The sequence below is a fragment of the Plectropomus leopardus genome, chromosome 15 (genome assembly GCF_008729295.1).
Source record: "Plectropomus leopardus isolate mb chromosome 15, YSFRI_Pleo_2.0, whole genome shotgun sequence".
Classification (NCBI taxonomy): Eukaryota; Metazoa; Chordata; class Actinopteri; order Perciformes; family Serranidae; genus Plectropomus; species Plectropomus leopardus.
In genome coordinates, this window is record NC_056477.1 from 3374756 (window position 1) to 3389213 (window position 14458).

At 39.6% G+C, this 14458-nt stretch overlaps 1 protein-coding gene across 3 annotated transcripts in view; it reads left to right on the forward strand.

Moving 5' to 3' along the window:
* hectd2 (HECT domain containing 2) overlaps window positions 1-14103 on the forward strand; it is a 54194-nt gene extending 40091 nt beyond the window's left edge. The window contains exons 18-23 of one of the 3 annotated variants that reach the window (XR_006106576.1): window positions 1269-1356; window positions 2964-3070; window positions 9226-9341; window positions 10228-10371; window positions 11994-12305; window positions 12410-14103. Coding sequence is in view for 2 of the 3 variants with exons in the window: in XM_042502176.1 (XP_042358110.1) it covers window positions 1269-1356; window positions 2964-3070; window positions 9226-9341; window positions 10228-10371; window positions 11994-12114 (576 nt within the window). In the remaining variant the exon portion in view is untranslated. Of the gene's footprint in view, window positions 1-1268; window positions 1357-2963; window positions 3071-6923; window positions 7211-9225; window positions 9342-10227; window positions 10372-11993 lie in introns of those variants that run through there. The other 2 variants (XM_042502176.1, XM_042502177.1) reach the window with 2 other exon arrangements.
* The last annotated feature ends 355 nt before the right edge of the window (window positions 14104-14458 follow it).

The window sequence follows — 14458 nt, forward strand, 5'->3', positions numbered from 1 at the left end:
CATCTGCATGTTATGAAGCAGGCTTGTCAGGCCGCTCTCTGCCGCTCAGCGTAGTAACCAGATACAATGGAAGACTTTATGGTGCAGCTGAGGTTACATATAAAGGCGGAACATATGTGAGAAGAAACATTATGTAACAGCCGCAGTGGAGATGTTATTTTAACCCTCAGTGTGAGCTGACTGGGAGCTATAGGCTGGTCACAGTCGCACCACTGTGACACAGAGAAACCCAGTGACCTGCAGTACACTGGGTCTCTATCTCACTGTGTCATTTCTTTTTTTACTGTGTTTCCCCGGCTTATTCTGTGTGTTTGTACATCTATGTGTGTCTCTCTTCCTGTATTTATAACCCTCTATTTTTTGAACACATATGTTTGTACTGCTGTTCTCGCAAGAGCCCCACTGACACAATTCATTCCTTATGGCGACTAACCTCAACCGAATTCTAACCATAAACCCAAACTATTTAAACACTGTATATGGAGAGCTGTTGACACACATTTTGATACCACTGCTGTCTGTGTGTTAAATATATAGCTAGTACACATCCAAACCGTGCAATACATGTTGTATCTTGTTTGTTTAATCCTACATTTCTAATCCTATAATAACCAAAGTGTAAAAACGAACAAGCTGCTCTGTGCTAGAAATATTTTTTGGCAAGGTGCAGTGACCTGCTGGAGTCTTGTCCTCAGCGTGAGATGATCACCTCTAATATATTCACTAGAACATCAACATTTAGGGCTTGCAAAAGTTACACAAGGGGTTGCAATACCTTCTTTACAGGGTGTAAGAAAACTTAAAAGAATACATTTAGCATTACATTAATTTCTGTAAAGAAAACTAACAGGATTTATTATTTTTAAGGAAGGTATACGTAGCACGAGCGCTACTGGGGTCCATTAGTCCGACGGTGCTCATGGAAAAAAGGCTGCATTTGTCACAAAATAAGTCTTTTTAATGTGATTGTTAAAGAATATTAAAGAAAATCACATAATGCAAACAAAGAATGGGATAAAAAGTTCCTAATGATTATCAGAGTAACTTATTTTTGATGTAATATTCACAGGATTTCTTTTGCTTCTGCTTGTTTTGGGTTATTCATACAGTTTTTTAGGTGCTCTGTACTGGTATTGTTATGAATTAAATATAATATCCACAGTCACTGAGTGTGGGGTAGTCACTGTCCTCAATGATGTGAAAGGGGTCCTTTAAGGTAAAAGGTGGGGGGCAGCTGACCAGCGTGACGCACTCTTTGTGTGTTGCAGGTGTTCCAGGAGGAAATGGGTGTGGTGAAATCCTACAACCTGAAGCCCGGAGGAGACAAAATACCCGTCACCAAGCAGAACAGGAAGGGTGAGTCCACACTGAGAGTCAAAGCAGCGAGCGCGTTTCTTGACTTAAGCAGTGACTGAATCACATTTATGAAACGTGCTCCCTGGCACACAGACCCCCGTCATACCTGCATGAACCTGCGTCCTGCTGGTTGGCCAGACCTGAATACACATTAAATCCAGGATGAAATCCTCTACAATGCAATAAACACCAGATCATCTACACTGACACTAAGTACTACACACAGCTGTACATGGCGACAGCTCAAATCTGAAAACAGCTGCACTTTTATCCCCTGGAAGTTTAAAATACCAGCACATCTCTGTTCAGATGACTGGTGGTTAATTTTACGTTAGGAAACTTAATATCTTCTAGACGTTCAAACTCAAAGTGAAGAACATGAGCTGGGGCCTGTCCAGTATGCTTCATTACAGTCTCTCACCTTTGGCATATTCCTCTGCAGAAAATCAACCCGTAACAATAAATGTGAGGGAAAAAAAATAGAAATTTAAAAATAGATATTGATCACAGAGATGTCTGCCAGATGACACCTGATTTGTTGTGCTGTACTTGCCAACAAATACTTCTGAACTCAACAGCAGTGTCTCTTTCTAAAAAAGACATTACACAGACCTTGTCGTAAGCAGTTTTATGTAGGAGCTATTTGCTTTTCTTTCGATCTACACCCACCAACCGAATCACAGTTCAACACAAAGTGTGTATCTACTGCTAGCTCACCTAGCATCACTGAGTGAGATAACGTTACAGCTCGGCTGAGGAGGACATCATTAACTGTCAAGAGCACGAGTCTCTCATCCATGAGCAGATGCACACTTACTTTTGCGTGGTGACTCAGCTGGCTTAAGTAGGTTGGTCGAAAGCAAATAGTTCCTAAACTGCTCACAAAACCTCATGCATTTATCTTGAGCAACCGGGTCATGATTTCTGCAAAGAGACATTGCTTCTGAGTATCTCAAATGTACTTGTTTTATGTTCTGAGTATCACAAGTCAATTCCCATTTAGTTCCATCATACTGGAGAGTAGGCAAACATCTCTATTGCCGATATCTCCAACACTCGTAAACTCACACCAAAACAATGAAGACTAGTAATGTTCATTACAGTTAAGAGGAAGAACATTTGGGTTTTGGAGTGAACTGTCCCTTTAAAGCAAATAGTTTCTTAACTTGTTTAGTACAAATGACTTTGGTGGTTCTGCAGTGAGTGCAGACAGCAAAAATACGAGCAAGATGCTCCTTAAGTATTTCCATGAGTGACGCACTGCTCTGTAAAGAAAGGTACTGCACTGCGTAAAGGTTATAATCCTCAGTAGCTGTTTAAATCCTCTTTATGTGCCCTTTGACTTCACGTGAGCAGCAACATAGAAATCTGGCGCAGCTGAAAAGCTTCTTTGTTCTTTTTAAGAGGATGAAGTGGAGCTGAGAACGTCAGCTTTATTTCTTTTATTACACCTCATTTTCCATTTGGCGGCTCTTGTTGACGTCCAAGTCCAGCGCTCTGCCAGTGTCCCTCTGTGTGTGAGATGGAAGAGCCGAGACTGCAGGCTGAATTGGCGAAAGTTTGTAATGGAATATTTAAATATGCTTGTGCTCTTTCTGTGTCCACAGAGTACGTCCAGCTCTATGTCGACTTCCTGCTGAATAAATCCATTTATAAACAGTTTGCTGCCTTCTACCACGGCTTCCACAGTGTGTGTGCCTCTGATGCACTCATGGTGAGTCCAATGTGTATGTGTGTGTGTGTGTGTGTGTGTATGTGTGATAAAGGTTAATGAAACAGGGGAGACTTTATTGTTTGTTACACAAATATTGCCATTAGTCAGTCCCTCCAGTATCTGAGTATTGAAGGAAAACTATGTTTGCAGACAAATTATGCTCAAGGTTGCACTGATTTTACAGTAGGTCAGTGGTGTGCACTCGCTGACACTCCCTGACAATACATGAGCAGATTAAATGCCATCCTTTTACCTGTAAGCTCCATCCATCAAAAACAACACACCTTAACGTGGAAAAACTGGTATCCCGAATTTCTGGAAGAGAGCAGCATGAGACTGGAACTGTGGCTTGATAGTTAGATTTACTTTCAAAAAATGCCACAAAGATATTGATTTTATATCAATAATTGATGATCAGTAGCTGTAAATGTACATCTGGTACAAGTAACACATTGTTACAAGTGTCATGCAAGGTAAGTTAGAAACAATGTCAAAGCACATTGTATTTTCTCAACTTTATATGTTCTTGCTCATTAAATATGTGAGACACTAGCTAGGTTTTGTCTTGTCTTGTCGTTTGTCACAAACGTCCACTGGACTCAGTTATGAACTGAGTTTGAGTTGTCGTCAAAATGCACAGTGATGTTTGAGACTGCGAGGCTGAGTATTTGAGAGGATTTTATATTCTCTTCTCACTCATTTACAGTACATCCAGTATTACCAAGCCTCTCTTAAACAGCCTTGTTGCATCAGTTAAAACATTGAATTTCTGGTGTAGTGATTCTTAGGTCTGAGGGTTTTATCAATTTAAGGATGAACAGACATCATTGCATTTAATTTGCACACCTGCAGAGTGGCGATCACATCAACCAACTCTGTTAATACAAAACTAAAACTCCCCTGCTCACTTTTTCAGTGACCTTATTCAGGCTCGTTTCAAGATAAACTGCGGCTAGAAATTTCCTGGAACAACATTTGAAACAAGCTGTTAATGTTGCGTATCCCTTCCTGTGCAGCAACAGTGAAAACTTTAGTATGTTGAGGTACTAGGTGCATTTAAATAAACCCTGATGTTGCACTAATAATCAGAATTATTGCCCAATCAGAATTTTTAAAAATGCCTTAGGCAAGAGACTGGCCTGATTGGAAAAAAATTGCAATCAGGTTGAGATGTAAATATCCATTTAGCAAGAAAATACTGGCAGCTAAAAACTAAATGCTTAATCCGATCACACTGTCTGGTTGGAATAAATGTATTCTTTGATTGCACCAGGTGGGGATAACATTAAGTGATTTATGGGTGTGTGTGCGTCACACACAACATGCCGAAACAGCTGTTTTGTTTGGTTTTTTTTTACAAGATTTCCTCTGCTGATTTTGACAGAAAATGTTCGGAAATTCAAAATTATTTAGCACTATGATAATGCCATTTTGTCATGTGAGCACTCTGACTAGTAAATATTTCCTCTGATTTTGAAAACTAGCCGTGGTTCTCGGTACCTTGGGGTCGTGCTCTCGATTGAGGGAAGAGTGAAGCGTGAGTTGCATGGCGCTTTGGTGCAGCATTAACAGTGATGTGGGCGTTGAGCGTCCTCCGTGGGGTGGCCGGCTCAGCCTCAGATATAGGGTGAGGAGCTCCGAATTCTAAAGGGAGATCGGAGTAGAGCTGCTGCTTTTTTGGGTCAAAAAGGGCCAATTGAGGTGGTTTGGGCATCTGATCAGCGTACTCCTGGACACCTCCCTTTAGTGGTGTGTTTAAGCACGTTCATGCAGTCAGAGGCCCCGGGGCAGACCCAGAACACACTGGAGAGATTATGTATCTCATCTGGCCTGTGAACACCTCGGGGTCCCTCAGGAGGAACTGAAAGTATTGCTGGGTGGAGGGACATTCAGAGTACTTTTCTCAGCCTGCTGCCCCCGCAAAAATGAACAGATGAGAATGGATGGATGGATGGATGGATGGAACTTACGTAACGCTGGTAAATTGTAGCATCTACCGAGTCTGCATTTGAGGTGATTATGTGTCATTTGCAGTATGTGTAATATGTGGCTAGTGAAAATAACCTGGGTTACACTTATGTTACTTACTAATAACTACTTGCTTCACAGCTGCTGCAACCGCTTTGCACAGGTCAGAAAGTTATATTCTGATTAAATCGTTTAAATCAGGATGGGGATCAAAACCCAGTTCTATTGATGACCCGGTTCCGCTTTTTTTTAAAACCTGAAAATCAGTAATGTTTGAGCTTATCAATATTGCCGTGAAGTCCTGTGGGTCCTATTACATAACATTACATCTCAAGTCGAGTCACATCATTTAAATCCGATCACTGGTCAATATACATCAATTATTCATCAAATTAAACCTGTATGCAGTACCTTCGACTGTCTTTAGGTAAAAAAAAAACAGCTGCTGCTGCAGCACATCCAGTCTTCATCATCATCCACTCACAGCTGCAGTGGTAAGCACAACTGAACTTTGTAACAAGTCCCGTAGGTTAGAAATAGTAATCAAATGTTGAAATCTGAGTTGAAATCGGCAGGATAAGAGCTAGTTAACTAAATAAATAAGATTTCATTGTGTTGTGTTCAAGGTCCGCTAAGTAAAATGACTATCAGGCAAAGGTAAATACAACATCAACAAGAAGTTGATGATCATTTTCGGCGAGAAACTTGAATAATAGAGTTGTTTGGGTGAGAAATTTGTTTTACCAGAAATAAAAATAAAAAAACAGCCACTTAAGCAATAAAAGCAAAACCAGTTCTGTTAAAAACTTATTGTTGCCTCGTTTTTCCACTGAATAATAGAAAATTTGACAGTGGTATCGGTAAAGACTTGGATCATTAAGGAGTCTCAATAATGGTGTCAATATCATTAAACATGAACAGTCCTCACCCCCACATGTTAGATGCACATCTTATCAGATCACTTTGTTTAGTTATCATGTAAACCGTTCAGTTGGAATCTCTAATCAGGACGAATATAATCAGGTTGAAGAAATATTGCTTATGTAACCGCAGCTGTTGTCGTGTTTCAGTAGGAAGTTATTGATGAGATCAGAACCCACATTTGTGAATTGAACTTTGAATTTTTCCACCACCTCCTCGATCAGAAATGGAGCTTTGGCAGTAAATTGTGTTTGCCTTCCTCTGTGGTTAAATGTTAGCTCTCCCTGATAAACAGCTGCTGACTCACATCTGATCATGTTGTTGTTTGTTGAACTCTGGGGACCCTGAAGAGAGGCCAGAGGCCCCCGAGGGACCCAGATATTCACAGCAGAGAAATCCAAAACATGCACCCAACCTGCAGCTATAATGTCCCTCCTAATAACGGTAAAATAACGGTTTGTATGTGACTTCACTGCAGACTTTTTTTTAGCGTCGTATTGTCTCCAGATTTTATGTTTTGATAAGGAGGGAGTTTTTTTGGGGGGGGGGGGGGTATATTTTTCTTTATGTCATTTCTTTTATTGTGTGTGTAGATGATTCCACAACTGTATTGGGTAAGGTCAATGGTATATTATTATTATAAATGTATCGTTATATTTTTGATAGTCTCGGCCTAATTTAACACACCTAACACAAAAATAAACAAACTCTTTGTAGCTGTTGCTATGTTCTCGCTGCTAAAAACAGAGCAGAGAGAAATGTCTTACAGGTCCCTCTGACGTTTCCACAGAAGCTCATTGAGGTGCTGTAGTTTACGTTGACCTCTGACCTCTTGGGTTCTGGCCTACATATTTTGCTGTTTATGGTCTGAGGTCATGTCAGACAAGTTCACAGTGATCCATTCAGGATCTGATCTGCAGCAGAGAGAACACAGTGAAATAATTCAGTGTGTTTCTGACTGCAGATAAGACAGACAGGAGGACAGTTTGACTGCAGCTTATCGACTGAATCTGGGTCAGCGGGGGGACAGGCCGGCCAAAACTGTGAAGACTGAGATGAAAAGGACAAGTTTCAGCTGTGTAGATAATACGTAACTACTACTCTGCTTTTGCTCGCCTCCTCGACTCTGCTATATTGTGTCTTACTTTAAGGTTCCTCACTGTAGCTCTGTAATAATACTAAACAGCACCTCCAAATACAATACAATTTTTCAGAAGTTATCAACAGGGTTGCCACGGTCAGGGAAAACCTGGAAAAGTCATGGAATTTCGAAGTCACATTTCCAGGCCTGAAAAAGGTAGTTATTAGTAAAAATCACTTAAAGTTTTGGAAAAGTCATGGAAATTTTGCTGTGTGAAATGAAATTGTTACAGTAATCTTTCATGATTCAGGTAATGTAATATAACTGCTACTTGTAGAATAATTTTATTCTTTGTAGCTGTTGACATAACGTCGCTTTAATATGTGTTCATTTGTGAATATTTGTTTACCATAACGTACATTTCTCCATTTTCGTTTGTTTTTCCATTCCGTCTCTTCTTGTATGCCAACTACCTGACATCATGTTTGAATGGAGTTTGAATTTTATATGTTGCAAAAACACCAAATGTCATGGAAAAAGTTTTGAAATTTTGTCCATGAAATGTGTGGGAACCCTGTATCTAGTTTTCGTGGCAAATAAAAAAAATCCTGTGAATATACTTATACTTTATAACAAGATAATCAATGTAATTCACTTAATCTGCAGGTGGTTTTAATATTTTGGCCGATCAGGAATACTGTGTATATATCACGCTCTAACTTTAAGAAATCACGTTTTAATATTTGCATTGTTTTTTTGTTTAATTTGGTTAAAGTTCCCTGTGAGGGAAATGTCAGCTCTTCAGCTCAGATCTTTCAGTTTCTTATTCTGCTTGTCTCTGTCTCTTTTGTCTTTGTATTCAATCTCTTCCTCAGTCACGTCCGCACTGCCTGTCTCAGGATGTGATGAGGCAGCCTGTGGGGTGATTTTGATGTGGTTGTCTTTTAGGCTGTGACACAGTGTTGGGGAGTTTCTCAGATAATTAGTGTGTCAGATTACAAAATCAAGGTCGTACTCTGTGTGAGGGGCTGTCGCTGCTGGCGCCATAATGTTACAAGTATTTGTATGAAGTATTTAAACTATTGTCATCGGTATCTTCCTGCTGGAGCCACGACTGAGTTAGTGAGCATACTGTATGTATCACAATGTCAGTATAATCATTAGTGTATTTAACATTAATTATTAGTATAAAGACTAAAAAATACAACAAAACATGGTCAGCTCAGATTTAGAACTTGAAGACTGGGTTCTGGATCACTAATGTGGGTTATAAAAAAGTACAGACTGCAGTTCAATTTGACTTATTAATAGTCAAATTTAACTGTAACCAGCAAAAGTACATCTAAGCAGCATCCCAGCAGGATGTTCTTGTTGGGACCTACTTTTTTCAAAACTTGTCTAATCTACTTTTCATATGAAATGTTTTAGTATTTGTGACCTGCAGAGTGAGATTCCTCCTGTGTGCACACTTGCAAGACATTAACTTATAAATTGGTTCACTTTTGCATTGTTGTTAATAAGAAGCAAAGACTTTTGCTGCTGTAAACTGGCCTGAGGTAAACTTTTTGACACATTTTCTGTTATCAGCTGCTCTGATGACGTAGAATTTCCTGTTTCGCCTCCAACATTACTGGTTGTGAGGCTCTTGCAGGATGTTCTTGCACCATGCCTGCAGCGGAAACAGCAATTACGTTCGGCCGCTGTTGTGTTTCAGTGGAAATTCTGCTGAAAGGCTGACGTTACGTCCATCTGGCTGGTTTCATAAAATGCTTTCTCGTGGTTGGTGTATCTTAACGTGTTGAGCTTAGCACTGTCACTTTCGAGGTTAGAAGTTCAAATCCCACTCGAACTCACAACAGATACTTTGATTTTATGTAGCTTTTCACAACTACACATTTTATCATGCTGCGTTGTTACTTTATATTATGTAACTTTTTTTCTTTACATAAATGTGTGAATACTTGGGTTTTTCAAAAACAGGCTGACCTTGTTTTTGATTTGTCCTGTAGTGTGTTTACTTTTTTCTTCAAACACGTGAAAAGGCTTGTGAGATGTTTGCTATTCATTCTGAAAAAACACAATAAAATTCCAATGTCAATGAGTCAATGTGGGTTAAATTTTGCCCCAAATGGCTTGTATGTCAGTATGTCACGAGTGTATATTTATTTTTCTCTTGTTTGTGCAGTTGCTGCGGCCGGAGGAGGTGGAGATGTTGGTGTGCGGGAGTCCAGAGCTCGACATGAGCGCTCTGCAAAAAGCGGCTCAGTATGAAGGATACAGCAAGACCGAGACCACCGTACGGTAAGACTTCTGCACTTCCTGTTTCCTGATACTGATGTTTTCTGTTTCATGTGTTTTCAACACATACTGCACACTCATTCTTTTAACAGTGAGTCAGACCTCCTCCCATTTCTTTGTAATAAACAAATTTAGAAAACTTTTTCCACTCAATGGACCGATCCCACTGTGTGGTAGAAAGTCAGTGCCCAACTAATATTTGGTGATGAGGACAGTCTGCACTCTCAAAATGTGACATTTCTGCGTAGGACTAAAAAAAAAATGTCATTTGTGGCTTATGGGCTTCAAAATCTAATTGCAGCAATTTTGGTCCGTTTGTTTTTTCAATTCAAGTGAAAGTCAGTGATGATTAACTAATGGTTTGCAGTGTGTTTAAACTGCAAATGCTTGCATGCCAAGCATCCATTTTGTAACAGGAAGTAACTCTCTCTCTCACAAACACACATAAACATACACACAAAGACACAGATGTCCTTCAGTTCCTTTGTTTGCAGCGGTAGGGCAGGAAAACGAGCCAGCGCTCGTCAGCCACAGATTAAGTAACCCAGCTTGGTGCCGACAGCTGGCAACAAGCAGCTGCATGCCCGACACGTAACTTCAGCACCGTCTGTCTGTCTGTCTGTCTGTCTAGCTGTTTGTTTCTTAGTCTATAATTTTAGAAACTAGCTGCGTGCAAACATCTTGTTTCTTCGTTTTTCTTGTTCACACTATAATCATACAAGTTAACTTTTTCAAAAAGCACATTTCTTTGAAAATGAGAAACTCCAGCTCGTAATCACACTCAAGGTCAGAAAGCCACATGTACTTCAGTTCTCCCTGCAGTTCTTATTCTGTTCACACTAGCCCCCTTCGCAGCAAATACAATGCATATTTTGTTGTGCTGCACCAGGTGTTTCTGGGATGTGGTGTTGGCCTTCCCTCTGGAGCTACAGAAGAAGCTCCTCCACTTCGCCACTGGAAGTGACCGCGTTCCAGTCGGAGGAATGGCCGACCTCAACTTCAAAATCTCCAAGATCGACGTTTCAACTGACTGGTAGGTTCAAGAGACCATAACATAGCATTAAAAAAAAACTCGTTGACGAGATGCTGGGAGTGTACACTGATACCCCTTTTCCAGCAAATACGCTCTGGATCTTAAAGCACTTCCGTTCAGGACTCTTGAAACGTTGGTGCTCCAGCAACCAGCTCCCATTTCCACCAGTTTTGAGCAGAATCGATGTGTCATCAGTGGAGGGCGTGGTGTAACAGAGCTAACAGTTGTATTAATGTGAATTACATTGAAAATATCCTGCAAACTTTTGTTCTGTTAGAACAGATATTTGTTTTTACCCAAAAAAACAAGCATGGACCAACTATCAAAGAGACCACTGCATGCTCGTTTTTGTCTGAAGATTTCTCACTTGACTTCTCCATCCTCTCTTTCCAAATTGTAGAATAAGACACGCCCACTGATGTTTTCATGGAAAAATATTCTTTTTTTTTGGTTGCAGCTGAGAACCAACATTTTGAGTTCTGAATTTATTTTTGGTTGAAATGCTATTAGGGGTTCAAATTTAGGGAACCAAAAATGAAACAGAACCAAATACAGACTTTTATGGGTTTTTTTAATTGCTTCCAAAAAGCCACAGTGAACACAATAACAGAGGGAAGCTCAGTCTTACACAAAACTTTAATATCTTACTCACACACACAATCTACAGACAAAAGAATCACGACAACACCACAACAGCCTTCACTGACTCAACTGTCTGTCTCTTCACTTTCTGATTTGATTATCTGTTTAGTGTTTGAGTGGCATCACAAATACAGTAGATAAGTATTAAAACAACCGTGTTCAAAAACGGTGTTTTTGAATTTGATGTCCCTGCAGTTCAGATTGTTACACCCCTGTTGTAAATTCAAATTACACCTGACTTTGAGTGTTTGAGTGCAGTTTTTGGCCTCTGTTAAAACTGTAATACAGGGATGACACAGATAAGGTGACAGCCTACGTCATAATCTTTTAAAATACTTAGTGTCAAAAGAAAACATCAGAGTATGACTTTACAGATGAAGCATTGAGAGAACAATGCAAAAATGCAGTGACTCAGTTAAATGTTACATTCTTCTCCCGGGATATCCGACCTGGCCGCTGAGGTTACATGATGTAATAACAGGCGTTTGGGCCGCACAGTAGGAATAAAAGAGGGGGCATTCTCATTAAAGCTTTTATTTGCAATAAAAAGTTGCATGATATTGTTTGTACTCAGTAACTGTTTTCTCCTCTTTGTGGGTCGTAATGAATCAAATGCACTCACAGTCTGAAGGAGATACCTTTAAACTTTAACTGCAGAGAATTGACAAGTTGCCTCTCTGCTCTTCTTTGTGCTGATTGCTATAAATCCTCTGTGCTATTGAGCTGAAGCATCCAGATTTTAGAATCTGCAGATTATTTGCAGCAACATCCATATTTGCAGCATTGTCAACTGTTACGGCTACATATGAGTTTGCACAGACATGGATGTAACCTGAAACTGAGCGGTTCTTGGAGACATACAACTTTGGTTAAAACAAACTTTGACAGCTAAATGTCTCAAATCATATCCAAATTATGATTGAATAACTATCTTTGCTATTTCCTCTTCTTTCTCTCTCTCTCTCTTTCTGTGTCTGCAGGTTGCCGATCTCTCACACCTGCTTTAATCAGATCTGTCTGCCTCCATATCGAACCAGGAAGGAGCTTAAACACAAACTCACCATCGCCATCTCCAACGCTGAGGGCTTCGGCTTAGAGTGACGCTGCCTGCACACACACACACACACACACACACACACACACACACACACACACACACACACACACACACACACACACACACAAACAAAGACTTATAATCCACGCTAGCTATCTGTCACAACTGCCGCAACGCACATTATGTATCTCTGTGGTCCTGGATCAGACTGTAGAGGAAACAAATCTCTTAACAAGTGAGTTCTCTTGTCAGACAGTACTATTATGGACTGTGATGCAGTGTGTGTTTTGGGAGTTGGATTTATCTCTTTTTTTTTTTATGTTGAACTTTTTTTTGCAGGAGACACGATGGGAACTTTTCCTGCAACAGCTTCAGAGAAACACAACATACCCTTTGATTTGCACACAGACTGCGTTCGCTCTATTATGAGACAACTCCAGAGACAGTTATATTTTTGATTTCTAGATGTTACTTTAAAGAAGAGGCCTTCCAAACTCTCTGATCAAATCATAGTTACAGTTTCATTAACATTTCTGGTCCAATACCATTGAAAGCATATCAGTATGTGTTCTGTAAAAACTTTGTAGCAACAAAACAGCAAACGACTCTTAAATTATAATAGGTTGCTGGTTTACTCAGGTGATTATTATTATCAATAGTTCTATTTTTAAACAGATTTCCAGATATTTGCCGAACATTTTATGGACCAAACTAAACTGAAAGTGTGTCTGCATCTGAACAGAAAATCAAAAGTCACATTACAAATCGCAAAATGACATGGATTCACTGAGCAATATTACATCCTTGAGTGTGACATAAAAAATAAAAAAAATACACAGGGAAGAATTTTAATGATAACAGGGGAAAACGACAGAGAAGAGTGTCAGTAAAAACATATTTCTGGATGTTTGAGATGTCTGTGTGTTAATATTTCCTGTTTTGTGTTAGTTCTGACTTCACCGCTTTGGTGACTTTTTAAATGTATATTTTTATGAAGGCATAGGAAATGTGTTTATATATTGTTAGCTTTGTTTGCAGCACACGGTCAGGACATAAAGCTTTGCTGGGAGAAGAATGCTATTGTGTATCATGAGATATAGATTGTCTTGTGAAGTTTTGTGATTGTTGTTGTTTTTTGACATTGCTGCAAAAAGCTGCAGCAGAAATTTTTAAATTTCGTCTGAAATGTTGTGATATTATTGTACAGTTGAACCAGAGCTGTTCAGTTGACAGTTCAGTGTTTATGTTGTTTTGTTGAATCATTGCTGCCATCAGGCTGAGGGATGAGCAGCGGGTAGATGTTGCCTGGTAGTCGAGTGTCGTACTGAAGATGAAGCAGGATTGGAAGCAGCCGTTCTCTGGATGTCCTGTTTCTGTGTGTTTATGTAGGTGAACAGTCAGTATAGTTATCTGAGTATTGAGATATTTTGGTGATTTTGGCAAAGTGCTTGCTGATTATTACATACAAACATTACGAAAGAAACTTCAGTTAAGTTCCTATTTCTGGCATTCAGTGCTTATAAACGTCCTTGTCAGATCAATCTGAAAATACAAACCCACTGTGTTTCTTCCTCATTTAGAGACTGAAGTTCTTCTTTCAAGCCCTGTGCTCTCTGCTGCCAAGGTGGTCAGAAATGTGATTGCAGCAATATTCATTACATGTTTTACATGGTCTGCCTGCCTTGTTACTTCATGGAAACCAGTGTAACTTCACATGTTTCTGCAAACCACGAATGTGCTACATTTGCACTTTATTATGTAGCAGCTCTGTTGAACATTGGCGTTTTTACGCAGTGGTTAACCTGGTTAGCTTTATGCACAAAAAACACTTGTTTATAGTTAGGAGAAGATAATGTTTGGGCTTAAAATACCTGTTTTTTGTGGTTCTCAGCGGCTCACCTGGTAGTCAGGCCCTGTATGTGCAAAGCTATATCCTGTCTGCAGGTTCAATTAAAACCCACAGCCTTTTGCTGCATGTCATCCCCTTGGAAATGTGGGTATGATACATATAAAACATGCAAATGGAACAAACTCCTACTTTGCAGAAATGTACAATTATGACATTTTCTTCTTGTGACTGGGCTGAACACACAAAAAGAAAAACTATTGACAAACTGCACAATGCACAACTCTAAAAAAAATAACTCCAGTAATTGTAGACTGGACTGAGGACGACATCTTTGTTTTTTACATAGAGTGTTTTCAGTATAAAGGCACTGGCTCTTTGTCATGTTTTTTTTTCTTTTGAAATTTAAATTTCATCTTCTTTTGAGTAGGTCCTGACTTTCAAGATTCAATTAACATGAAACTTCATTAGCAGATGCGTCCCTCTCATTCTCGTGCTTTGATTGTGGAAAGCTTTTACTCAGTACGATGATGTCGATTATT